At 52.9% G+C, this 25086-nt stretch overlaps 2 protein-coding genes across 2 annotated transcripts; both read right to left on the bottom strand.

The window, feature by feature from the left end:
* Nucleotides 1–3363: 3363 nt before the first annotated feature.
* Nucleotides 3364–7402, bottom strand: HOXC12 (homeobox C12). Its single transcript, XM_003831081.6, has 2 exons — nt 6772–7402; nt 3364–5983 (listed from the first exon to the last, which is right to left on the bottom strand). The coding sequence occupies exons 1-2, from the start codon at nt 7373–7375 to the stop codon at nt 5745–5747; spliced, it is 843 nt and encodes a 280-aa protein (XP_003831129.2). The 5' UTR covers nt 7376–7402; the 3' UTR covers nt 3364–5744.
* An 8234-nt stretch (nt 7403–15636) lies between these two features.
* HOXC13 (homeobox C13) lies at nt 15637–23344 on the bottom strand. The gene is made up of 2 exons (XM_003831000.5): nt 22533–23344; nt 15637–17184 (listed from the first exon to the last, which is right to left on the bottom strand). The coding sequence occupies exons 1-2, from the start codon at nt 23266–23268 to the stop codon at nt 16928–16930; spliced, it is 993 nt and encodes a 330-aa protein (XP_003831048.2). The 5' UTR covers nt 23269–23344; the 3' UTR covers nt 15637–16927.
* Between the last annotated feature and the right edge of the window lie 1742 nt (nt 23345–25086).

A 25086-nucleotide genomic window follows, 5' to 3' on the forward strand; every position in this document is an offset into this window, starting at 1 on the left:
GTGCTGTATGTAATGTTTCCCCAGTCGGTTGCTTTCACATACAGTAGATAAAAGTGCCTCTGTGTGTACATTTTATAAAGAAATATATTTTCTGTGCCAACAATGTACCCATAATAGAGATATCTGTGCGTTTTAGACTGCGTTTCAATTTATTGGCAGCACTACGACCAGGTGTGTGCTTTATGGAACATCTTTTCCATGCTCTGCATGTGGACTATGCACGTTTTACAGAGAGCTTCCCAAGCAAGGGCTGCTGGGGGGTTCCATCCTCACAGACCTGTCTTTGAAGGAAGCTCTCCACTCTGGGCCAGGTAAACTGACAAAGTGAAGACTTGCCTCCTAAGTGGCTCTGGCTGGAAGAAGAGAAATCACCTGCTGGCAACGGGCTGGTTTAGATTGGCTAAAGGTCCAGCTGTGTTTGGTCTTGTCGAGGCCCAGTTTCTTCGCTCCTATGCCAGGCTCCAGCGGGCGGCACAGGTCTTAGGAGCCTCCAGGGCAGAGCCTCTAGCGATGAGAAGCCGGGCAGGAGGGCGGTCAGCTGCTGTGGGGACACCGAGTGCCCGGCAGAGGGAAGGAGCTTAGGATAAAGGTCTAGTTCACGAAGCCCGGCCAGCGCCTCAGACTCCAGCCGCTCTTGGAGGTCTCTCACACTCACAGGGCGTCCCCCCAACGCCTAGGGTGCTCAGGGACGAGCGACTGGACAGATCCGGGTCTCGGCGAGGCAACCTCCACAGCTCCGGCCAGCAGGGGTCATCTCGTCCTTCGCGGGGGCACAGCAGCCCTCCGGAGGAGACGAGAGCTGCCGGCGCTGTCGGGCGCGGGAGCTGCTCGAGTCAGCCGGGGCTGTGGGCGCGCCGGGTTTCCTCTCCCTGGACCCTGGAGAGGACCGCAGCCGGGACCACGACGGTCGGGGAATTGGACCAAGGTCTCACAGCCTTCGCCACAGGGCCGGGATGCTGAGCACTCCAGGCGCGAGTCAGGGAGTGTCCCAGGCGCCCGGGTCGTCCACCAGTGCCCGGCGCGTCTTTGTCTCGAGGCCTCGGCTGGAGTGGCAACCGAGAGCACCGCGCAGGGCTGCAGCGCGGAGCGGAGGGCGAAGCTGGGGAGTCCTGCAGCGGCGGACGCGGGCCACGGCCTCTCCTTGGAAAATCGGCAGCGCCGTCTGGACCGAGGCACACGCAGGAGGGCGGCCGCTCGGACCAAAGGCTGAGCATAGGCGCGCTGTGGGATCGGGGCCTGCCTTCCACCTCCCGCTGAATTACACCGGAACCTTCCGCGCCTCCAGGTGCCATGCAGAGAGGATTGGCGGCTCCAGAGTGCGTTTCTCGCGCGGCCTGGGGCCGAAAAACCGCTTCTGCTTTCCTGGATATAGCAGGGAGGGTGGGCAGGGGCTCCGGCCTGGCCGGAACCCCAAGTCCCCGGAGTTTGCTTTGTTCGCGGACCGGGGCCAGCGGTCCCTGCTCTGCTCTGGGTCTCAGCCATCGATCGCGCCGGATTTCCGGCTACATTAGCACCCACAGAACCCAGACGGCCAGACCCATCACCTGCCGGCTCGATAGCGGCTTAGTGGCTTTAAATACTCAATTTCGTCTGTGCACGTCAGAGTGGAGCAGAATAACTGCAACAATAACCAGGTCCAAATACAGAACTCACTCGGGGGATATAAGTTTATACACGCACAACAGCGGAATTATTGTCTACCTAAATTATCTGGATATTTCTTCCCTTTTCTTGCTCCTCAAAACCCGGCGAGAGACACGGAGTGCTTTGTCTTAAAGTTAGTGGAGTACATTGTAGTTTGGGGGCTAAAACTGGACAAATAGTTGCAACATAGAGGAAATCCTCACCCAGATGGAGAGCTCAGCTGCGACCTAAGTATTGGGATCGCGGTTCCAACCGTGACCTCCTCTTTGGCCGGGAGACCCAACGATTTGTTTTTCAGTCATAGGAAGGAGGCAACATCCTTCTCTGGCAACATCCCCAGTGTTTGCGTTGAGTCTCTGGACCTGCAGAGACACCACCCAACTAGGTGCCTTCTCTCTCAAATTGGGAGTATCTCTGGGAATAAATTAAAGGCCAGTTATTTGCGGCCTTCCTAAATCCTCCTTTTTCTTTTGCCAGAGATGTCCCTATTGTTGACCCTTCCTGTGTAGACACGTCATAAGAGTCAGATATTCTTTTGCCTTGATTTCCTGGTATTCTGACTCCTCCTACCCTCCTCTATTCAGACCCAGGCTCAAACACCAGGCCCCTCCCCCAGCTCATGGCTGCCCAAGCTGCCCGTCTTCGGTCGATGCTGCACTCTGTGGGGCATTTATATGACCACCCTAAGGCTTTGGGTCTCCTTCCTGTCCGTACTCCTCAGCTTCGCAAAGCAACTGGGGATTAGGGGTAAAAAAGAGAATGGTATTTGATCTAAATTCGCTAGTTTATCTAATTATAGGAATAAAAAAGGGGAAGGAAAGAGAGAAAGAGAGATTTCAGGGCAGGAGGTGTGGCTCAGAGTCTGGACTTGGTGGGGCCCCTAGGATTCTGGTACAGGCTCAGGAGGGTGGAAGAGGAATTTGGAGGAGACTCCTTTGATAGGAGCTTTACAGTTAGAAAATGTAACTGGAGAGAGGGGAGGGAAGAGGCAAAAGGGTAAGAAAGAGAGAGGGCATGTCTTACCGAAGGAAGGGGTAGGTGGAGGTGCAGAGGGTTCATGGGCACATCTGGACTCTACCACTGGCCTGGGCCTGGGCTTTCCTCTGGCATGGCCTAGAGGGAGTCGCTGGCTTCAAAAGGTGAAGCCTATTTTGCCAGTTCCAAGGGGTCTTTAGCCCCTTCTCAACATCTTGCAATACACAAGCGTCATCTCAGAGTGAAGCCATAGGATTAAGACCACACGGTTGAAGCTCTAGGCCCACCAACCCCCCTCCATCTCAGCCCCGGGATTATGGGTTACTCTTACTGCCCCAGTATCCAGCTCAGCTCACCAGTGCCCCTATCCCGGCTTCTATTTGTCAAGTTCCTGAAGCACAGACCTCCTTTTCTGAAGCTGGTTTCAACCTCCTTTAGGCTGTCCACATTATTTTTATGGCCCCATGACTTCTCAAAGCTCCCTCTCCTCCCCCAAGTCTACCACCCCCCAATTTTCTCTCTGCTATAATTGCTTGGGACTGGAGATGGTAGCTCATCAACAGATCTTGGTTGCTTATGTATTTTTGTTGCCCCTGCAACCACTCTTCCTTCATTATTATTATACATTTATTATTTTTATTATTCACCCAAGCTGGAGAAAATAAAGTGGAGAACAGCTAAGAGGCTGGGACTCCCATTATTTTGGGGTAGAACTTTTGTTTTCAAAAAATCACGTAATCATAATTCATGTTTTAATTATTATTATTATCAATATTAATATGATGAAGCAACTCTGTACAAGGACTATATAAAGGGAAAACGTGCTAAAGACAGAGGTTTGAATAGGAGAATTACACTACAGAGAGCTGGGGAGGCAGCTAGGGGAAGGGCAACTATCCACAGGGACTACACTAGGTACCAGCGACAGACACAGAGAACAAGACACAGATTGACAGAGAACCTCACAGAAGTCAAGTTTAAAGCAAATGGAAAGAGAATATTGCATATCTTTGTCCCCCCACTCCTTTTAGAGTGTTCTGGTCCCTCTTCATTATTAGATTGGGAATCAGGTTAGTCTGGAGTGGTGGAGCTCAAATCCAGCACCCTAGAGCCCAGAGGTCACAGGAAGGGCTGCATAAAGGGGGTACAGTGGGTGACCAGTCAAGGTGGGGAGTGCTTCATGCCCAGGGGAAGACCACAGGAGACTGCAGACAGCTGGAATGGTGGTAATTTGGGGGATCTTGTACATGGGTGAAGCAAGTATGTGTGGATGGGGAATTGTCAGGTGTCAGATACCCAGCGGGGGATGGAGGCATGTGATTTTATCTCCACTCTGCTGGGCCATGTGGGGATTATGAGGCTGCCTGCTTGCGAGTGCACTAGGGAGAGTGGGGTGGGCCCAGTGCTGTGCTGGGCTCAGCTGTGTGTATGTGTTTGCCTTTGCCTCTGCCTGTACAGAAGCTGTGTGCTGGTGGGAGAGTAAAAAGCTCGGTGGATTGCCTTTGGAGAGTTTGTTAGGGGAGACTCTCCCCATATGGGAAACACTCCAAGCCAGCAGGCCAGTTTCACACTGTCCAGGCTGCAGTTAACTCCCATCAGTGCCCTGCTTCTCACCCCTCTTGCTCCTGGAAAGGGCCGGACAGCAGATGGGAGGCTGGGGGACTCTTGGGGAGAAGGATAAAAATGAAGTGCAGAAAGGTTGATGGTTCTCTCACTGCTCCTCTCTTCCAAGCCAGCCCAGCGTCTACTGGGCTGGGGCTGGGGTCTGAAGGAGTCTGGATGAAAGTCCTTCCCACTCAGAGAAGCCATTCTCAGACCTCCAATGGGTTCTAGGGCTGTGCCCCTCCCTCTGCTCTGGTCCATGTGCTAGGCTGTGGAGGTTTGCAGGCCAGGAGGCGGAGGCAGCCCTTCTGAAGACAAAGGGCAATGTTGGGGGGCGGGCGAGGAAGAGAGAAGGGAGTTGGGTAGGGGGCTGCAGCGCCCCCCTCCTTCATTGTCACCGGCCTGGGAAACTGGGGCTGAGTGGGACCTCAATGGCTGGTAGCCCCTTTAAGGGTGAATTCTCCTCCCGCCTCGTAAATTACGCTGGTCCACCCTCTGGCCGGCCGTGACCGTGAACGCCAGCGGGGAAGGGAGAATCAGAGGCCTCGGCTGTGGCTGTCAGAAATTCTCCCGGCCAATCAGTGTGGTGCTCCGTAGCCCCATCTACAGCCTCTTGCACTTTCTTTCTGGAGAGCCAGCCGGGGACCTCTGGGGTGGCTACTGAACCTGAGGCTGTGTCCCCTGGGCTCTCAGGTCCCTGCTTGCTGCATCAGGCCCGCAGCCACCGCAGGCAACGGAGGAGTGGATGGCAGCACACCTATGAACAGACATTCGCCCGGTGCGGGCAGCGGGATCAGGAGAGGGCTGGGGACCAGGACACTGTTCTGGTCCTAGAGGGAACATGAGGCTGATAGTCCTTGTCCACAGCCCGGCCAGCCAAATGCCCAAGCTTCTGCCCACTGGGTGTCCTGGGGGACCCAGACCCAAGCAGACTCTGGTTCTTGCTAATCATTTTCTCACAAACCACACTTCCTCCTTGGTTCCCCACTTCCTCCAGCCCTACCAGAGACACCTGACTCCCTCAGCTCTCTCCGCTGACCCTCCACCCTCCTCTCTCTTCCCAGCCTCTTCTAACCCCAGGAACTGTGAGGTCGAGGTGCCTTGGTTCCACTGGCCCTGCTCTTTGCTCCTGACGGCAAAGAGAATTAAGACCATGGAAGAGAAGTAGAGGAAGGGGACATCTGGGCCGCTGCTTCTCCAGATCCTCAGCGGAGGTGCAGTGCCCCAGTCCTGCCTCAAATAAACCAGCCCGCAGCACCTCAGCCTTCCTGCCCCTGCCAACTGCAGGCAGCTGCCGGCTTCCGCTCTCCCTGGCTAGGTTTCTTCCCTTCTCTCTGGGACCTGGCAGGGTGTTTTGGGTGTGTATGGGAGGGAACCACGAACAAAACAGACAAGAGGATATCCAGGGAGGGCCTGCCAGAGACGCCTGGCGTTCTAAGTGGGGACTGTGTTCTAGGCGGCGCCCTCTTTTGCTCTCTGCCAGGGACAGGCTCAGTCTGGGGCTGGCGCCCGTGTCCTGCACCTTAAAAGAAGGAGAGAGCTTGCTCCCTCAACAGAAGTCTTTTCTTTTTCATTCTCCGGTTCTGAAACCAAATCTTGACCTGCTGGTCACTAAGATTCAAGCGGTCTGAGAGTTCCCTCCGGCGCTGGCGTGTGATGAACTCGTTGACCAGAAATTCGCCCTCCAGCTCTGCCAGTTGCAACTTCGAATAGGGCTTGCGCTTCTTCCGAGAGCGGCTGTGGATCGGGTACCAGGGCGCGCCTGGGTGGAGATGAATGGCAGGGGTTGGCCAAAGGATCAAAGGGTGACCAGTCCAGTGCCCTTGGCCCTTCCCCAGACCCTTTCACCTTGGCCTCACAGCTGGACTCCAGGCCCTTTCTCTCCCTTCTCCTTGCCGCCAGTCATCTGAATCGTCTTTTCTACCCAGACCCACATCCCCACCAACTCCCCCACTTTCTTTACTCTTTTTTTTCCTTTCATTCTTTGCTCTTACCTCCTCAACCCTACCTCCTGCTGCAGTATTCATGACCCTTCTAAGTCCCTATCCCCTCCTTTCTTCCCAAACCTCTCCCCAATTTTCTTCTTCCCTATTTCCTGGTCCCTTCCTCTCACATCCTTCAGGACTGGATCGCGGATCAGTTACAACAGATATGGGCGAATGGCAGAGTAAACGCATCCACTGGCATTTCTTTCGAAATGTAAGTAATGGGGTCTGTGGGAAGGCGGAGGGAGAGGCGCCTGGGAGAACTAGGGCCGGGCTTTCTGTCCCCACCTCCTCACCCCCAGGCCTGGGGAGTCCCCGTCAGGATCCCCCAACTCCGGAATCCCTGCCGCCTCCAGCCGCAGGCAGACGAAAAAGGAACACTCTCCATTTCTTTTGTGGGGATATTTACATGTTTATAGGCTCCCCCCACCCGCACTTCATTTTATAAGAAGCTCTTCCTCGCCACACATTCTGTCACCCTGGGCGTCCCTAGCTCAGTCCTGTTCTGCCCGCCCTGGTAAGAAGTCGGGTTTGAATCCGCCGCGTGAGTGGCCGGGGTCCTTACCGCTGGCCGAGAGCCCGCCGCCGGGGTTCAACGGCGATACCAAGCTGCCGGGGTCGCCTGCGCCGGCGCCCTTGTTGCCCTCGTTGAGCAGGGACGAACTGGAGTCGGATTCCAGCGACTGGCAGGAGGGCGGGTCGTGCGGAGGTCCTGCGCCGCCGTCGCCACCGCCGCCGCCCGCCGCGTAGTCGTACTTGAAGCCGAGCGCAGGCGGCCCCGACGGCTCCAGCGGGAGCAGCGCTGCCCCGGGCCCGGCTCCCGGGTCGCGCCCGCGCTCCTCACGCTTCAGGCCCCCGCCGCCACCCTCGGCGCACGGCTCGCGGTAGTAACCCTTGCCGTCCTCCACGCGCGCCAGCTCGCACGTGCGGCCGAAGGGAGGGTTGAGAGACACTGGGCTGCCGAGGTAGGGCTGCGGGTAGCCATTGCACGGCTCCGCCGACGGCCAGGGCAGGGAGCACACGTTGTCGCGGCGTGGGTAGGACAGCGAAGGCAGCCCGGGAAGCTGCGCCCCGGACGCGCGGAAGTTGGGGAAGTAGAAGGTGTCTCCCGTGTGGATGTTTACCAGCGGCCCCACAAACCCGGGATTCAGGAGATTATGCTCGCCCATTTCCGCGGGGCCCGACCGGCAGCTTCTACTTTATTGCTATCTGACATTAAACATAGTTAAATCTGCACCAGTCACCCATTGGCCGCCCCACTCACGTGGGCACGGCCGCCAGGGGGAGGGGTGGGGACAACAGATCCCCCCCACCATCCCGCACTCCAACTTCCCCCTTCCCCAATCCTGGGGGTGAGTGGGGTAACAAAGGGCGGGGGCAGGTTTATTTGCTGAATTGATTTTCTAAAACAATGTATATAACCTAACGCAGAGAGTAAAGCAATTGCCCAACACGGGGCAAAAGGGAAAAAACACACACCAAAAAATGCCCGCATATATACACCCCTATAACCTGCACTCCCCCCCCATATATTATCTTATCGCCAACAGCTGGCCAAGCACAGCCCGTCCCTCTTTAATTAGCTTCTTTATTAACTAAAACCGTTGGAATTTACAATATCTCCTCAATAAATTACTATTAGATATTGTGTCATATAAAGTTTACTGACTGTTTAAGGAGACGGATGAGCCCTTTGGCTCGGGGTTTATTTACAGTAGAGGCGAAGGGGGGGTAAGGACAGGTTTCCCTGCCGTTATCTCTTCCCGCCCCAGCTGCTGCTGCACACTTCTTTATCAGCTCTTTATCCTCAGGAATTTGGAGAGACATTTGGAGTCCTCTTCCCCAATACTCAAGGATAATTGATAATGCCGGGTTTTCCTCTGGAGCCGGGAGCCACCCAGCCTCACACCTCCACTCACGGCTAGAGGAAGGATGCGGAAGGGAGGTAGAGAATGCAGCAAAAGGAGGTGCCTAGCTCCACATGGACCTGCCTGCCTGCTCCTGAAAATCTGGGGGCGAACTACTCTTCTGCTGTCATTTCCGGGGAACTGAGGAGCTTCTGGGGGCCTCCTGGAGTCTTTGCAGTGGGAAGCTTTGGACCCCTAACAGGGCTTGACTGGGCTGAGAGGGGCCTAACTCTCACTGCGGAGGAGACACCTGCACCCCAGAACCGGCCCAGCCTGCCCCTGGGACCATCAGATAGCAGTGCAGAGGCCCGCAGTAGGTTGCCTCCTGAGGGGGCTAGGATTGAGGGAAAAAACCCTTGAAGAATTATCTTATTGGGGGGTGAAATTATATTTATGGTGCAAACTCAGAAGCTCCCTCCAGAGAAGGCCGAGAAGCAATGCTGGCCATTGGTGAGATAATCAACATCTGCAAAACCACAATCCGATCTCAACTAGGTCCACAGAACACAGCCAAGCGGATTAAAAAGAAAGACAAAATAAAACTCCCCCAAACCAGATGTATCCTTTTGGGGTCTAATAGAAAAAACACTCGAATTTCCATGTGATTATTTCGAGCTTCTAACCAATGCATGGCTTAACTAATACAGGGTTGGATAAATAGTTCAGTAAACGTCTAAATACGAAAAAATACCAGAAGATTGAAAGAAAATTGGAGACAGAGATTCGGAGAGAATGAGAAAGAAACCCATTTAGGTGAAAGTTAAATATCAGAGAAAGCCTGAGAATAAGCCAAAACTGCAAAAGCAGATCGAAGCAGAGAAGATTCTCCCTTTTTTTCCTCTCCCTCCCCTCTCTCCTCTGCAGGACGCGGCAGAGAGAAACGCAGATTCTTTGAATTCCACCGCTCCCCGGGCGATTTCATATCCCAAACCGTAGCTGCTCACTCCGACAGAAATGTGTCCCCGCGGGCGCCGCCCTGCCCGGAGCAGTTCGAAGCTCGCAGCTCGGTGCCTGTCCCTTGCCCTGCTTGGCCGGTTCCCCTTCCCCGCCCCTGCTTGCCTAGCTGCCCGGCCTGGTCCGGCCCCTCCCGCCCCCAGGAGCCGGCCCCGCGTTAGGCGCACTTGTCGGAACTTAGGGCAAGCCATGGGCTGCAAACCCGAAGCCGCCACCTTCAGTTAGAGCCGGTGGCGCCAAGGAATGAGCAGGAGACTCAGCCTGGATTGGCCTTTTTGTGCCTAACTGATAAGGGGCTGGGAGGCTACGGAGAGGAGCATCTCTCAGCTGCAAATTCCAGGTCACAGCATCTGTAACATCTTATTTCCCCTTCTCAAGATGCATTGATGAGCGCCATTGAAATTTTAGTTTTTAAAAAACATTTTATTTGAGGGTTAATTTGGTCATAAAGATAAACAGGGTGTGACATCAATATTGCTGTTGATTTCAATCAGAACATCGTGCGGGCAGCTAGGTCTCCGCCCAGGCTCTCCAGGCCTCTGCGCTCAGCCGCTATTGTTGGTGTGAGGGATGCCGAGCTGGGCTTTGCCAAATAATCACTAACCTTTGAGGGGTGGAGTATTCTCCTCATTCTCTTTTCCCTTCCCAGGTAATTCCAATCTCCTAGAAGAGGGACCCCAAGAGGAAGGTCTCAGCCTCTCCCCATTCCCTCCACCCCAGCAGGCAACTCCCAGGCCGGGAGCTCTGCTCGCTGCCCTCCCAGGCCAGGCCGCTGAGCGTGAGGAGCAGCGGCCACAGGGCGGCGGATGCAACGCAGGAGAAATGAAGATTGGGTGAAGGCGTCCTTCTTCCAGACACGCATTTCTTCTAGCCTGATTTAGCCTCATCAAAGCGGGCCGTTTTCCTCAGGTTTTGGATTCGGCGGGCCAAGAAGCACGCACAAACCCCTCTTTCTTCTTTGCAGCTGACCCTGATTCCTCTCAGGGAGAGCTGTCGACAACCACTAGCAAAATTCGCATCCCCGGTGTCCTGCTCCCTGAGACCCACCGGGAACCTAGGGGTTTTCAGGACTCTGGCAAGGACCCAGGTAATCTAAGCGTCCAGCCTTCCGGTGCACCACCGGGGCTCCGTTTGTGGTTAAGGAACCCCGCGACACACGCAACACAGGCACCCGTTTTTTAACCGGGCTCGGACAAAAATGCAGCTCCCAATCTGGGTCCCCGGGGCCGGCGGGAGGCTCGGGTGAGACGCTTAAAATCTAAATCCAGCCTCGGCGAGAGCTGTTCGCCGGGAGCAGGCTGGGGCTGGGCGAGGGACTCGCATCCCAAGGAGTTGGGGCAGCCGTGTCTAGCCGGGCTTAACCTGCCGGCACTTCGCTGACCATGCGCAAAACTATAGGTGGTCAGGCCGAGGCACCCAAACCGTGGAGCGATTGGTGCGAACTCTCCCGTACATTTATCAGATCACAAGGCTAGAGCGGTGGCCTGCGTGCTGGCCCCTGGGCCACTGGCTCCCGCCGCAGCTGGCCAGGCTCTACTAAGCCTCGCTCATTAACTCGGGGTTAATTAAAGCTGAAAGCAAGGATGTGGTCCAAGGCTTTCCTTGAAGACCAAGGCAGCCTGTGTCCCTCAGCTCGTCCTCCAGCTGGATGCCCCGCCGCCTCTCTCACACCTTCTCTGTGCCTCCATCCCTCCTGCATCCTAGCAGCCTCCACTGCGGCTGAGCCCAGCGAAAGGAGTTAATTATAAAATCTACGCTGATTCTGGTGGGAGAGGCAACGTGGCTGCTGGCGGCTTAGACCGCGGGGAATCGGCTGTGAGTGACTGCGTTCTGGCTCCCCCGCCGACCCGTGGTCGGGAGTGATTCCGCGCAGTGCTGCCTTACCCCTGGTCTGTCCAGAGGCCGCAGCGGCCCAGTTCAAGGTCACTGTCTAGTTTGCAGAAAGCGGTTCTGCCTCGTATGCAAATTAGGCCGGGACTCAGCACCAGAAAGGGTGTGAGCAGGGATTTGGCCGGCGGAGAGAAGGGAAGATGAGAAGGGGGCTGAGTGGGAGGGCCTGCCCCCTTCCCTGCCCCCTGCCCAACCCTGCAGCCCTGTCTGCCTTGCCCCTTCGGGGCAACTTAGGCTTGGGACCTGACTTTTGTCGGGTTCAAACAAGGCTGGGGGGTAGAGTAGGGAGCTCAGTCTCCTATTTCATGGCTTCCAGGCTCCTTCAGGGGTTGGGGCCCACCTGGCTCCCAGCCCTCCCTGCCGGTGCCCGGGAGGTAAAGAGCAGATTGGGAAATCCCTTCCCCAGGTGCTGCTTTCTAGGGATTTGCAGCCTGGAGGAGGGAGGCTTGTAGGAACGCTCAGTGACGGAGCCCAGTAAGGCTTTTAGGCTCAGGCAAGTAGCCTGGGGCCAACGGAGCCCCTACCTTCTCCAGTTCTCCCGCGGCTTCTCTAGTCCTCTGTCACCAAAAGATTCCAGCCCGATTGCCTCTCAGAAAATGCGGGGGAAGTGAGAGCCCCCAGGCAAGGACATCTGGGAGGCCATCTCTCCACCCCAACCTGAGCATCCCTAAATGGACCACCTTCCCCCGTTTTGTGTTTCCTTCGGTGGCGCGCTAACAGTTAAATAGGGCCGCAGCTCTGACATTTTCCCCCTCCACCAGCAGAGGATCTCCTCCACCTAGTGAATTACTGAGTGCCAGGGAAGGTGTGGGAACCAAGTTAAAAAAAAAAAATCACATCAAATGCCACACCCATAGCCGCCTGCAATGCAACAGTGAAACGTCTCCACCGACCTCTAAGCTGGGTGGGGGTGAGGACTACCCGGTGTGCCCTCACCCCTCGGCCTCCTTTTATGGCTTTGACCCTGTCCACTGGCCCGGCCCAGCTCTGGGGAGGAGCTGAGATCTGCTTAGGGTCTGCTCAGCACCGCTACACAACTGCTTTCCAAACCTGGGGCCCCAGTTCCGGGCAGAGGAAGGGGCTTGAGCAGATTGGGGTGGGAGCAATGGGCCCCACCAGGAGGCAGGTGGGGGTGGGGAATGGACTACCAACCCCGGGGCTCGCTGGGGTGGGAGAGCGCGGACAGGAACAAGGGTCCACTTACCTTTGGAGACAGAAGAGGTTCATAAGGGTGAGGGATAGGAATTCTCAGCCTCTAGAAGCCTTCTGGATTCCCCGTCCCCAGGCCCGTGCGCCGGCCTCGCCAAGGTATCAGAGAAGGGCGGGGCGGGGGGAGGTGGAGAAAGCGGCCAGCGGCAGGCGCGCGGGAGCGGAGTTGCCAGAGCATCTCTGGAGAGGCCGCCTTTTATGGGCGTTATTAGCGCCCTTGTCTAGACTGGAGACGACACCTCCTCTGTGTGTAAACAGAGGCGGCGGGCTCCGGCGGGAAGGGGGATGGCGCGTCAAGGGGGCAAGCAGCCCTCCCCTTCGCTGGCCACCGGAAGATCAAGGCCTTTTCCACCCTTCCCCCCCCCTTCCCTGTGCTCCCTGTGATGTCAAGGTCAGAAAGACCTAGTCACGGTCAAGGCTAAAAGAGGAAGAGCCTGGTTGGTTGTGAAAAGGCTCTGGCCCCCTCCTCCTCCTCCCAGAAGCCCCTAGCTCCCCAGGGCCCCTCAATTCTCCACCAGTGCAGGTCTAGATACACATCTGCCTGAACCACTCTTGGAGTTTTCTTGGGAGTGGGCTCCAATACCACCCAACACAGATCCCAGCAGATCCTAGGGTGGGGAGTTCTCTTTTGAACAGATGGAGTCACTGAAGGGGCTGCCTGCCGCATGGACCCCACCTCCAATAGGAGGGCTGTTCAGAGAGATAGCGGCTGCCCCAGGGGCCTGCCCCTGCCTTGCACCCACACTGGCCTACTGTCCCCACATTGCTGACCCAGCCGCCTGTGGATCAACCCCAGGAGCAGATGGTCTCTGGAGCAGACAGTCATGGAGGGATCTGCGGAAAGAACTGCTGCCCTTGTTCTCTCAGTTGGGTTCGGGCTGTGGGACTGCTGGCTGAAAGGCCCATTCTGCTGGGCCTCTGTCTGGAGACTAAGATGTGGGTGGGGAAGGGTTTTTCCCCCAAGCTCAGCAAAGAATCTCTTGAAGCCCTCTCTGGCAGCCCCGGAGAGTGACCACTAGATGGAGAGTCCTGTGAGGCCCTTGGCTGCCTCGCCTCCCAGCTCTGGCCTAGGGAGATAGGGGAAGTGGGGAGTGCCATCAGATTATGAGAAAGATAGCAGGAGTCTCAGTCCCTCTGTGTGTCTGCGTTTCCTCACAGAGGTTTCACCAGCTCTTCAGATCACCCTGTACCCCCGGTATCCTCATATTTGCCTTCACACTTAGTCTTACTTTTAACACAAACACTAGGAGGCTGGCCTTGGAGAGAAAGACATATTAGAGACATGACTAAGAGATGAACTATCTCATAGAGTCCCCAAAGACAATGCCAATTCTTGGGAGAAGGAAAGGTAAGAGATCAACACAACCAGAGTTGTGTTGAAGAAGAAATCCTTATTCAGGGAAAGAATAATATATTTCACAAATGTGCCTCCCCGAAACACATGCTCACACACACTCACACAGTGTTTGCTTACTCTTATGGTAAAGTCATATCCAAATAAGTCCAGGCATGATACTCCTCCAAAATAAATCTGGGTATATTTAATGCACTGCACGAGGGCTCGCAGGCACTCAGGAACTGAGGTCCTTGTTAGGCTTACCAGTATCCCAATCCACCAGTAGTGAGCCTGCACAGGCTTTCCTTTTTCTTCTTCACCTCCTCCTCCTCTTTCTTCTTCTTCTTTTTTTTTTTTTTTTTGAGACAGAGTCTCGGTCTGTCACTCAGGCTGGAATGCAATGGTGAGATCTCAGCTCACTGCAACCTCCACCCCCCTGCCCCCGACCGGGGTTCAAGAGATCCTCCCACCTCAGCCTCCACAGACATGCACCACCATGCCAGGTTAAGTTTTTCTATTTTTGGTAGAGACTGGGTTTCACCATGTTGTCCAGGCTGGTCTGGAATTCCTGAGCTCAAGCTATCCACCCGCCTCAGCCTCCCAAAGTGTTGGGATTACAGGCGTGAGCCATCGCCCCTGGCTCCTCTTCTTTTTTTTCATTATTCCCTTCTAGAGCCTTAGCGGTGGTTCCCTCAATATGGGATGACTACCTCATATGATTATATATGGGTTTGTGTGCAGAAGCAGAGGGATTCCTCTGAGAACTCTAGACTTCTCTTTAATCAGAGTCCCCAATTTCCAGTTTGCCTACAGCTGTGCTTGGGACTACCCAAAGCAGTCAGGAAGGGTGGGGTCATAGTAACAGACCCCCAGGCCTCTTGTCCACTTAGTTTCTTTTTCTGACCAAACACACACACTCAGTCTCCAAATCCTTTCATCTCAGGGGAAACCCAGGGATTTTGGGAGAGAGGTTGGGATGGTGGGTGGGGAGAAAAAGGAGAGATGGAATTAAGAATTAACCTTATTCCTGGAAATTCACCTATTCTCCCTCAAATCTCCACTGCACAGCGTGTGGCTCTCTAGTAGTTAACTCTCAGACTCCGTGTGTGTGTGTGTGTGTGTGTGTGTGTGCACGCGCAAAATGTGCATGTGTTTATTCCCCAGGAAAATTTATTTAAATGAAATTATTAAATCTTCAGCCCCACCAGGCAAAGGGATAACAGAGAACTCTGATTTCCAACCTGACATCTCCAGTGTTTCTGTGTCTCAGGAGAGGAAAAATATTATATATAAATAAAAATTGCTGCAGTAAAGATTTAATCTGAGATAACATTGTTTTAGGCTATATTGCTTTTAAAAAGTCTCTTAACCTGACAACTTAATGATCTCATTAACTCTGCCAGATAGGGAGATAGGCACTGACGCGACCAGGAAAACAAATTAGTGGCAGCATCTACATAGGCTCCTCATTGCCTAGAAGACTGGGGTTCCCAGGAATACAGAGAGTAAAAGTGGGATTGGTTTGGCAAACTGGGGGCCAAAGGGGTCCTAGCAGCTCAGCCTCTCTACATAGGTTAAGTGGGGGAAAGAAAAAAGTGCAGCCAGGAAAAGCTGAGCTTGAAGCTGCCCCTGGCAGGCTGTGCTGACCCCATCCCAGCCCCAACTCCAGTCCTGAACTGGCTGAAGGTATTTGGGGCCCTCTGGGGCAATAGAGCACCAGGAGCCTAAGGTTAGTTCCTCACTGCCACCGGCTGCCGCATTTACCTCATCCAGTTCCCAGCTGGGATGCTACTTTCTCAGTACCCAGAACCAGATCTGAGCCCCAATTATTAACCGAAGTGACCATCAATGTATTTTTGTCACTGCCTCCAGGACTTTCAGTCACCAATTACGTCTTTCCTTCCTCAACAAACACTCATCTGAGTTGGACATCAGGATGGGAAGTTTTCTCCTATATAGATAGTATAGATAACCCAAAAACTTAAGTGGAGCAAAACAAGGGTTTGGAATCTACCCAGCTGGGAGCAATGTCTATACTCCTCCCCCTGATCATTCTGGCTGAGTCAGGGCATAGTAGACTGTCCTGAAGAGCCAGTGGACAGAATAGACTTCAGAAAGAATCTGAGCAATAAAATCAAGGCAAAAAAAGATATTTTATTTTAAAAACATGTTTGTGGGTTTTTTCCTTTTTGCATTCAGTACATTGTCATTCAGACATCACAATACTATATACAGATACACAACATTTAAAAAAAAAGCCTATTCCTGATGAACATTTCAAAAGAACACTGTTTTGTAATGCACCAGTGGGAAGGGAAGAGGCAAGGGGCCCCCACAGCACCAAGGTGGCCTTTGAGGAGGGAACTGTTAGGCAGCATCTACATTTAGCTAATTGAGGGCCAGATCTTCTTGCCTCTTGAACTAGATCCTCTAGCTTTCCTCTGGAAATCAGTAAAGGTGAAAGTGTGAGGAGTCATTCCTGGGCTAGTGCCCTGATGGAAAGGTGACTGGACAGGGACTTTGTTGAGGGACCCACTCTCCATCCCCTTGGAAGAGATGTTTATCCTTAGAAAAAAGTTCTGCTTCTGTACCTGGACTAATCCCCAACCTTACCACCTAGAGAGAGAAAGAGAGAGGAGAGAGAAGCCCTATTTAGCAGCGTGGCTGGAGTCTTTGTCCTCCTTGGATTTCCACATGTTGACTGAGAGAGCAGAACAGGGGAGGCAGTGGGGCAAAGGCAGCTCCCACCTGGCCCCAAGAAATGCAGTTTCTTGGTTGGGATGGAGTGTAGGGGCTGCGTCAATGCTTTTACGGAATTCCAGCTTTTACGGAAACATCCATACTCCAATCACGCTGCCAGATCCCTAATAATTATCATGAGTATTAACACGACTTTTAAAATATGCACAGAAAATCTTTACTGGGAAATCTTGCCTAAGGAGTGCGGGAGGGACAGCGAAGGAAAGTATGAGCTGGACAGATCCTGCTCCGAAGCTGCGCCCTTAGGGAAGGTCCTCTAAAAGCCTGGACATAGGATGAGGCAAGAATTGGGGCCATTCGGGATTCCCCAACCCTGCTTTGGTTGGAATGATTGGGCTCTGCGCTGCCACCGGACTTTCTGGCAAGGTGAGCGCAAGGAGGAGTAGAGGTCGACAGCCTTCCTCGCACGGCCCACTCTGGACCCATTTCCAAAGCTGTTGAAGCCAGGTGAGTCCCATCTGGATGGGGGTGGAGGCTGGGGATGGGATAGGGAGTTGGGGATGCCCCAGCAGCACGGCCATGGAGCCTCTCTGCCTCTGGGCGGCGCGGTTCTTCTCTCTCCTTAACATTAAATACTCTTCTGCACCCGCGCAGCGTCTTTCCGTGGGTTCGGTTATGGTACAAAGCGGAGACATAAATAGATGGGGCAAGCAGCGGGTGGGTGGTCAGGTGGAGTGGAGATGAGGCGCTTTCGATTTGCTGACCACCTTCTTCTCTTTGACCCGCCGGTTCTGGAACCAGATGGTTACCTGGCGCTCAGAGAGGTTCGTGGTGGCGGAGATGCGCCGGCGCTTCTCTTTGGTGATGAACTTGCTAGCCGCGTATTCCTTCTCTAGCTCCTTCAGCTGCACCTTAGTGTAGGGCACGCGTTTCTTGCGCCCGCGCCGGTAGCTGCTCACCTCGGGCTGCAGGGGAACCACGTCTGCGGGGAGATAAGGCAAGCGGGAAGAAGTGAGGCAAGCGGCTGGACTGAGATAGAGGACCCGAGGCTGTCTAGGCACAGAGTTCTGGCAGGGGCTCAACGGGGCCAGAGGATTGCACTGCATAGTGAAGCTCCCTAATGCTTTTCATTTCTGTTATTTTAGCAAGACCACAACTATGATGAGGCCACTAGGCTCGAAGTTTAAGGGAGGGGGCGCCAAAAACTCAGTAATCAAGACGATATTTTAATGCAATGTTTAAAAAAGCAAAACGAATACAAAAACATCCATGATGAACAAAATATCAATTAAAAAAATAAACATGGGTTCGGTATTACTGATTTTCTTTTGTTTCAGGCCCCAATATGGCTCTTCACAGCACTCAATATTAGGATCCTTGTATGCTTAGAAGGGACCCTCCAAATTCCAGCCTGGCCTGCCATGCTTGCAGAATTTCAGATATTCAGAAAAATCCCTCCTTCCTGCAGTTAGATCGCTTGGGTCCTTATTAGTTTATATTCTGCCCCGTTGCCAGAGGAAGACATTCTGTTGTATATTTCAGGGAGGGCACGGCAGGCAGGGGGTCAGCTTCAGTGGGCCCAGACCACCAGATGAGTCTTCATGCCTTTGGACACTGGCCCTACGTTAGGGATGTGAGGCACAGATAGAAGATAAGTGTCCAGGTGAAGCCAGCCTGCTTGGAGGTCCACACTCTAGGAATTGGGGTCCAATGTTATGAACCACCTAACACCCAAGGTGGGGGGTCCTGAACCTGAGATATAGGGAATCAGGTGTCTCTGGAAGTAGGGGGTCCACACTGCAGTCCCACCAAAACAGAACAAATTCTGTTCCAACCCCCTTCCCTCTCCATTCCTTCACAGCTGAAGGAAACTGTCTACATCCCTTGCACCAACCATAACCCTAAACCCTAGATGCCTGTCATCCAAACCAATATTACCAGTTCTGTTTCTTTAGGCTCTGAGAATTTCACAGAAACTAAAACCAATATATATCACTTCTAACTCCATTTTCTACTCCACCCTCATCCCTGTCAATAAAGGTCACACAACACTTTCAAGGGGAAGTGGGGGAACTAGGGAGATTATCTGGATAGCTCAGCCCTCAATTTTTTCCATGTAATTATTAGACTTTAGGTGAAAGCTAATGAGGAGGGCTGAATATTTGGGGTTTCCCCTTCATTCCTACCACATTTTGAAACTATAGACACAGCCCAGAGGGAAGACACAAAGTTCTTTCTGAAATGTTTGTTCCCATCCCACCCTCACAGAACACTTTCCCTGTACCCATCCCCATTGGGTCTGCTTTCTCTCAGGGACTCTATACACAATGGGAAGAGTAGTGGTCACAGTGAGACACAGGGGAAAACAAAATGCTCAGGAAGAAAATGGGAGACAGGGGGTCCAATGGCCTCATTTGACTGTCTTCTGGTGACAATTTCTCAGGAAAACTGTCGGACCTGGCATTTTTCTCTGCCTCTGTGAGAATAAACCATGATTTTTTAAAAAATCTAAAAAACAAAATAACTTTATTTAAACAGTATGGATCCTTTAGGTTAAAAAGGATTTGTTTTTGAACACGACCATTATCTTTAAATCTCTCAGTTCTCAAATTTGTTTTACTCTTACAGAGGTAACCATGATTTGGGAAATTGACGATTTGTTGACAAGAATAAAATGAAGAGGATACGTAGTGATACCGTGAGTTTGCTGCTTTTGTTGTTGTTATTGTTGTTTTTAATCCTCAGAACATTTTTTCAGGATTATTTTGTTAAACTCATTTTACAAGATCAGGAATCTGAGGCTCAGAGTGGGTAAAATAACTTAAGTGGCAGAACCAGATTTTAAAGCCAGACTTTCTGACTCTTAAAATGATACAGTAAGTTTTAAAATGGAAATAGGCCAGCTAATACAATCCAGCTTTAAAACACCTCCTTTTCCCTGGAGAAGAATAAAGTAGGGTAAAGGTGGGTTTTTGTTTCTGAATTAGCCAGATAATTGTCCCTAATTTTTTACTTTACTCTCTTTAAACTCTCACAATTACCTATCCAATTTTGGTTTCCTAAATTCTAGCTCTAAATTTCCAATGAGATTTAATCAACCCTAAAAAAAATCAGTTTAAAAAGTAGACAACTGGTTTAAACTGGTTATTTTTCTCTATAGGATGCCAAGGATTGATTTAGCCAATTTGTCCTGGATCAGACCAACTGCAGGTTGGTTTGGCCTCCTGGGGAAATAACTCCAGTCTTGCCTTCTCAAAGAAGCCCCCTTTCTTTGTCTGCTGCCTTATCTGGAAAGGAAATGGTATGTAGAGATGAAGAAACATCTGGTAGCTTGGACCTGGAGATGTGCGTACACTGCCTAAAGTGAGTGGGGGCTTAGTTATTAATCTTACAATCACCCCTTCCCTAGTCTCCCTCCAGATCACATACACGAATGACTTCATGCCTGGAAACCTAATAGACACCTTTGAGGAGTAAATAAAAATCATCTCAATGCTCAGCCATGGCTTTCTTTTTGGGCTTCGGGGCCCCTCTGTTCAGCTCCCCACAGCCCACCCACCCTTGACCACCCGCCCCCCCACAGGCAAGCTCTGGGCTCTGAAGAGTGCCTTGTCCAGCTAGAAATCCAGCTTGCTACTCTTCCCAACCCAAATCCAAAGGCTTGTCAGTAAAGACTTCTAGCGTGGTCCAAAGAGCCCACTGTTTCTTTCTCCCTCTTTCTCTCTCCTAAACCCCATCTCTCTTTTTCTCCCTTTCTGATTCTCTCCTGGAATTTCTGCTTCTCTCTCTCTCTCAAAAAAAAAAAAAAAAAAGTCTACACTCACCGTAGGGAGAAAAAAAAAAAAAACAGAGCAATAAAGCAAGAGTCTGTATAATTGGGAGAAGGAAGAAGCCACGACACATCTTGGCCCTAATTATCTGGATCTTGCTGAACAATTGCCTCCATCTCCCACACCAGCCCAGACTACCACAGATGAGGATTCTCAGAGCCAGAGGCACTGTAGAGAGACAGCAGTGTTTATGCCTACATGTTGCCGAACAAACCACAATTGCATAGACAGAGTTATCTTGAAATCTCACTACTTCTAAAAGATCTCTGAGTGGGTAGAAAGATGGAGAGTGTCTGAAGATAATTTCTTATTCGTCTGCCTCTTGTCTGTACCTCTGCACTCACTGAGATACATCAGCCCAATTCTATTTCCACACGGGGATTGTGGGAGCACATAGCTGCTGAGGCATGCTAGGTTTTATATCCATTTCCATGCCATAATTTGCAAGTGTATTAAATCTGTATTGGGATATACTTTTTATTTCAAAGATATTTTTCTCTAGGAGGCTGTGATCAAAAAAGTATTTATTTTTAGTGGAGTTTGTTTTGTTTTGTTTTGTTTTGTGTCCTAGGAATCTTTGAGATGTTTATTTTGCTCAAAGATACTTCTCAGCTTCTCTCCAATCCTTCACCCCTACTCCACACCACATTCATACATAGAACAGCTCCTTCTCTTCTACCTCTTCACTCTAAACCCATTGCACATTGCTCTGGGCCTGTGCCCCCAATCCACAGTTGGTTTGGTGGGCACCTGATCCCTTACTCCTTAGCCCCTTGGCATAGCCCATTGGCTTCCCTGCCCCAGGAATTCCTGCTGGACCCCAATCTCCTAAGAAGCTTTGTGTTTTGGTGAGATAGAGAATTAAAGGGCCATCTCTCTAAAATACATTGCTGTATTATGAACATGTGAATTATCTTTCTAGAAATGTATTATTGTATATTTCATATTAGGTAGTTAATAAAAGAAATCATATTACATAAAAATATTATAGCCAATACAGGGTAGGTGATGCATAATACCATGTACTAAAATTGCACCATCCTTAATTCTGGCAATCAGAAGTCAGGGTGCCTAGTGTAGGTCATACCCTGGTATTGAGTTGTGTTATACTAAGTAATTTCATAATATTCACAAGAATGTTATTTGCTACACTCTCTAATATCATTCAGTATTTTTTTTTAAACCACCTACCTCTTCTTCCAATTCTGTATGCAGAGGAATTTCAGGCCCACCCTTAGGAGGTCTTTGGGTCTATGCTTTCCAAGGAAAACATCCCTGAGCTTGGCATGTGGAGCTGGTCGGGGAGCTGGGCACTGTCGGGAGACATCTGTGGCTGCCCTGGGCCCCCCACCCCCAAAGACCTCTGTAGGTATCAGAAGGGAGAACGCTCTCCCACTGAGCTCTGCTTACAGGGAGAACAGACTCAAATGCTGGACTCCCTAGACCGGAATCCTGATTTCTCAGCACAAGGTAGGATCCAAAGCTCTTGGTGTGGTTTTGGGAAACCTGGGACTGGTCTTGTCCGCAAGGAGAGCGGTGGGATTTACAGGATCCTTTCTCTCTTCAACTGGAGACGGAACAAGAGGGGAATGAATTCTCCCTTCCCATCCTTAGCCAGACAAGACCAAGGGGTCCCCAGCCTGGGTCTGGACTCCAGAAGCCCCTGAACAGGTCTTGAACAGGTCTTCCTCTCCCATTTCTCATCCCTACGCCCTTCTTTCTGTGTCTGGGGCACCAATAACTAACTCTCTTTCTCGACCACATATGGGGGAGTTGGCAGTGGAAATGTCTATAGGTTTGAGCTCAATATACCAAAGAGGCAAGGAAAACTTTACGATGCTGGGGAGGGATTCTAGCCTCCTCTCCACTCCCTCTCCAGAGATTTTGGATCTTCTGTTCCCTCAACAATCAGGAAATTCGTGGCCAGGAAATTCCCTCAACAATCAGGAAATAAGTCAGGAAAGGAAAAAAAGAAATCTCACATTTCTGTAGACCCCAGCAAATTAGTCCCCTATTTAAAAAATACTGTCTAGTGCCTGAACGATCCTGCGAATTCTGTCAAAGAAAGTGGGGGTTCTTATTCTCCGCCCTCCCCAGTTATTCGGTGGGTTGGGGGTTTTGTCCTGGATTCCAAGGCACTATAGGCCCACCCCGCCCCCATCCCTTGCCGGAAGCAGGTTTAGGGGCCAAGAGCCCGGCGGGAGGCTGGAGCCTGCAAGGGGAGGCGGAGGCGAGCTACCGGACGGAGCAGAGCCGGCGGCCCGGCTTTCGGGCGCCTGTGATTGCTTCATTCTCGGCCGGGCAGCTACAGAGAACGTGTCGGAGCAGATTTCTTCCCCGGCGCATTCCTCAGTGCAGCTCGCCCGGCCGGCTCCATAGGCAGCCCAGCCGAGCGGGCGCGCCGGGGCCAGACGGCGGGGGTGGCTGGGGCGCGGAGCCCCGGGGCAGGCAGGGCGGGGAGGGGTCCCCGGCGGCGGCGGCGCTCGGGTCCCTTCCTTACCTGGGAAGGGAGACTTCCAGAGATGGGCGGACTGCGACTGCTCCTTGGAGCAGTACACCTGACTGTCCCAGCCATTGGAGAGAGCCCAGTGCTGGTAGCCTTCGACGGGGATGAGGGCGTCGTGACGCGGCTCCGGGTGCCCGCTGATCCCGGGCACCACCGACACGTCCAGGTAGCCGGGCATCGCCTGGTAGGAGCTGGCGAAGCTGGGGTAGAAGGCGAACTCCTTGGCCCTAGAGGACAGGTCGTCACCGGGCAGGGCGCCCGACGGCTCCGGGTATTTATCGCCCGGGTGGTAGGCGCAAGGCTTCTGCTGCAGGTTCACGTTGTGCGACAGGCGGCAGCCGTAGTAGCTGCCCCCGAAGGGGTAGCCGTAGCCCAGGGTGGCGCTGGACGAGGTGGGGGGTGCGGGCGGCGGGGCACACTGGCGCGCCGCCTCCGGGGCCGGGATGTCCGTATAGACGGCGCCCTGAGGGGCGCCCAGGGGAGCCGGCGGGCGGCCCAGCACGGGGTGCGGAAGCAGGTCGCGGCAGTGGCTGGCCGGGCAGCTGCTGCCCAGACCATCCATGCTCGGGGCTTTGCCGGGGCTCGCTCCGCTGCAGCCGCCCCCCGTTCCGCCCGTGCCGCCGCCTCCTCCTCCGCCGCCGCCGCCGATGCCGCTCTCCGCCGCGCTGTCCTCATAGACGTACATGAGGCTCTCCGGCCAGCGTGGATGCAGGAGCAGCGAAGTCGTCATGACATGATCTGCTGGAGCTTTTTAAAAACTCCACTTGCCAGAGGCAGCGAGCTAGGGAGACACCTCGCTCCTGTTTCCCCTCCCCCCATCCCTCCCCTCTTTTCTCTCCACCCCTCCCCTCCTCCTAGTGCTTCCACCTCCCTCCCTACATTCCCTCTACGCATGCGGAGACACTTCATTAAGAAATCCGCCGGCTCCCGCTCTCCACCTCTCAGCACCCCTCCCGCGCCCACGTGACCCGCTCTGCGCACGTGATGCCCAGGCCAGGTCTCCTGGGGTTCCCTCCCCTCGAGGTGGGGCGGGGCGAAAGGGAAAAAGTCTCTGCTGATTGGATCTCAGGTAGGCCAAAGGAGGCGGGAGCTGGGAGATTTAAAGGGACAGGGAGACGCCCCCGGCAGGCCCCAGGGAGGGAGAGGGAGGGGGGGAGGCTGAATTTGGCCGACGCAAAGGGGTGTAGGGAGGAGAGTGCTGTAACTGGGCGCCTCCGCCTAGGCATAGGATGTGCACCGGAGAGACAGACCCCCTACCCCCAAGCCGATCACTGTGACTGCTGAAGTCTCTGGATTGGGGCTTGAAGCTAAGGGTGGGGAAGAAACCAGATTTTTAAAAATAATAAATGAAGATAATAGAAAACAGTCAGGAGCGCTCTGGCCCTGGCAGCTCCCCTCCGCTCGCGGCTGGAAAGAACCCGATGCTGCGTAGCGAGCCTTTGATGCCGGGATTGTGTTTCCATTTCCTACCTTCAGCCACATTCCCCAAAACTCTAGATGTCTGAAAAGGACACTCTGCTTTACCTCGCTGGATTTTTCTCAAGCGGAGAGGGGCGTGACAACCCCCAAATACAGAATTCATCACCTGGGGCAGGGGATCGAGAGGCAATGGAATATACTCGGCAATAAATGGAGAAAGAATAAAACGAGGGAAATAAAAGCAATAGAATAGACTGATATTTCAATATGCAATAGAAATAAAAAATCTCAGAGTGAGGTTTTTCAAAGAAATGCGGGTGGTGGGGGCGCAAGATTCAGCCTGGGAAAGCTAAAAGCCCTGGATGCGAAGGAGAGCGCGCTTTCTATAGGTATACAAAAGAAAACGTGGAAAATGGGGGAGATTCAGTGCTACACCTTTGGAGGGACCTCTCTCTGGCGCCACTCTGGGGGACCCTGCAGAACCCACCTCTGCCCTCAGGGGCCTGGGTTAAGCCACATGACACAGTCCCCAGTTTGAATACCCGCAATGGAGCTCCCACGGCTTTCTTAGGTCACCCTCTTTTAGTGAGGAATAGTTTCATGATCTAAAACTGCCCCCTATTTCAAAGAAAAAATTAACACCAACTTACTGATTCTTCAAAAGCTCTCCCTTCTTTCCTCCCCATCTCCCAACTTGTCAGGAGCCTCAATAGAGTCACCCCTTTCTAAGGGAGCATCTCCGTGGAATTGAGTCAAGTTCCCTTTCAGCACAGGACCTCCCTGAGAAATCGTAATGAAGACAGAAAAATAAGAGGGGAAAGGGGCTGCAGCGTTTCCTTCTTTCCTGCCTCTGCCACAGGTTTTAAATGCTGAGTGCTCGTGTGCAGCCAGCGCACAGACCATGGCCACAGAGCAGCGCCTCGCTCAGCCAGACCTACTGCACCCCTCAAATGGAGAGCAAATGGACAGGTCTGCAGAAACCCCTTCGGGCCACCTCCCTCCTCTTTGTGGGGAGAAGGTGGTGTTTGACGGTTGAGAGCACCCGGACATCGGTGAGTTAGGATAGTAATTCTTATCTGCGTGATCTTCATCCAGAAGGGTCAGCTCAGAGTTCAGAAAGCAGGCTGCG

The sequence above is a fragment of the Pan paniscus genome, chromosome 10 (genome assembly GCF_029289425.2).
Source record: "Pan paniscus chromosome 10, NHGRI_mPanPan1-v2.0_pri, whole genome shotgun sequence".
Lineage (NCBI taxonomy): Eukaryota > Metazoa > Chordata > Mammalia > Primates > Hominidae > Pan > Pan paniscus.

What these genes read in the sequence shown, in the direction of transcription:
- HOXC12 (XM_003831081.6), bottom strand. Translation starts at nt 7,375, where the DNA reads ATGGGCGAGCATAATCTCCTGAATCCCGGGTTTGTGGGGCCGCTGGTA. An exon ending in CGGCGGGCTCTCGGCCAGCG is followed by an intron (nt 5,984 to 6,771) that starts GTAAGGACCCCG and finishes ATCTCCACCCAG; the next exon opens with GCGCGCCCTGGTACCCGATC.
- HOXC13 (XM_003831000.5), bottom strand. Translation starts at nt 23,268, where the DNA reads ATGACGACTTCGCTGCTCCTGCATCCACGCTGGCCGGAGAGCCTCATG. An exon ending in CTGGAAGTCTCCCTTCCCAG is followed by an intron (nt 17,185 to 22,532) that starts GTAAGGAAGGGA and finishes ATCTCCCCGCAG; the next exon opens with ACGTGGTTCCCCTGCAGCCC.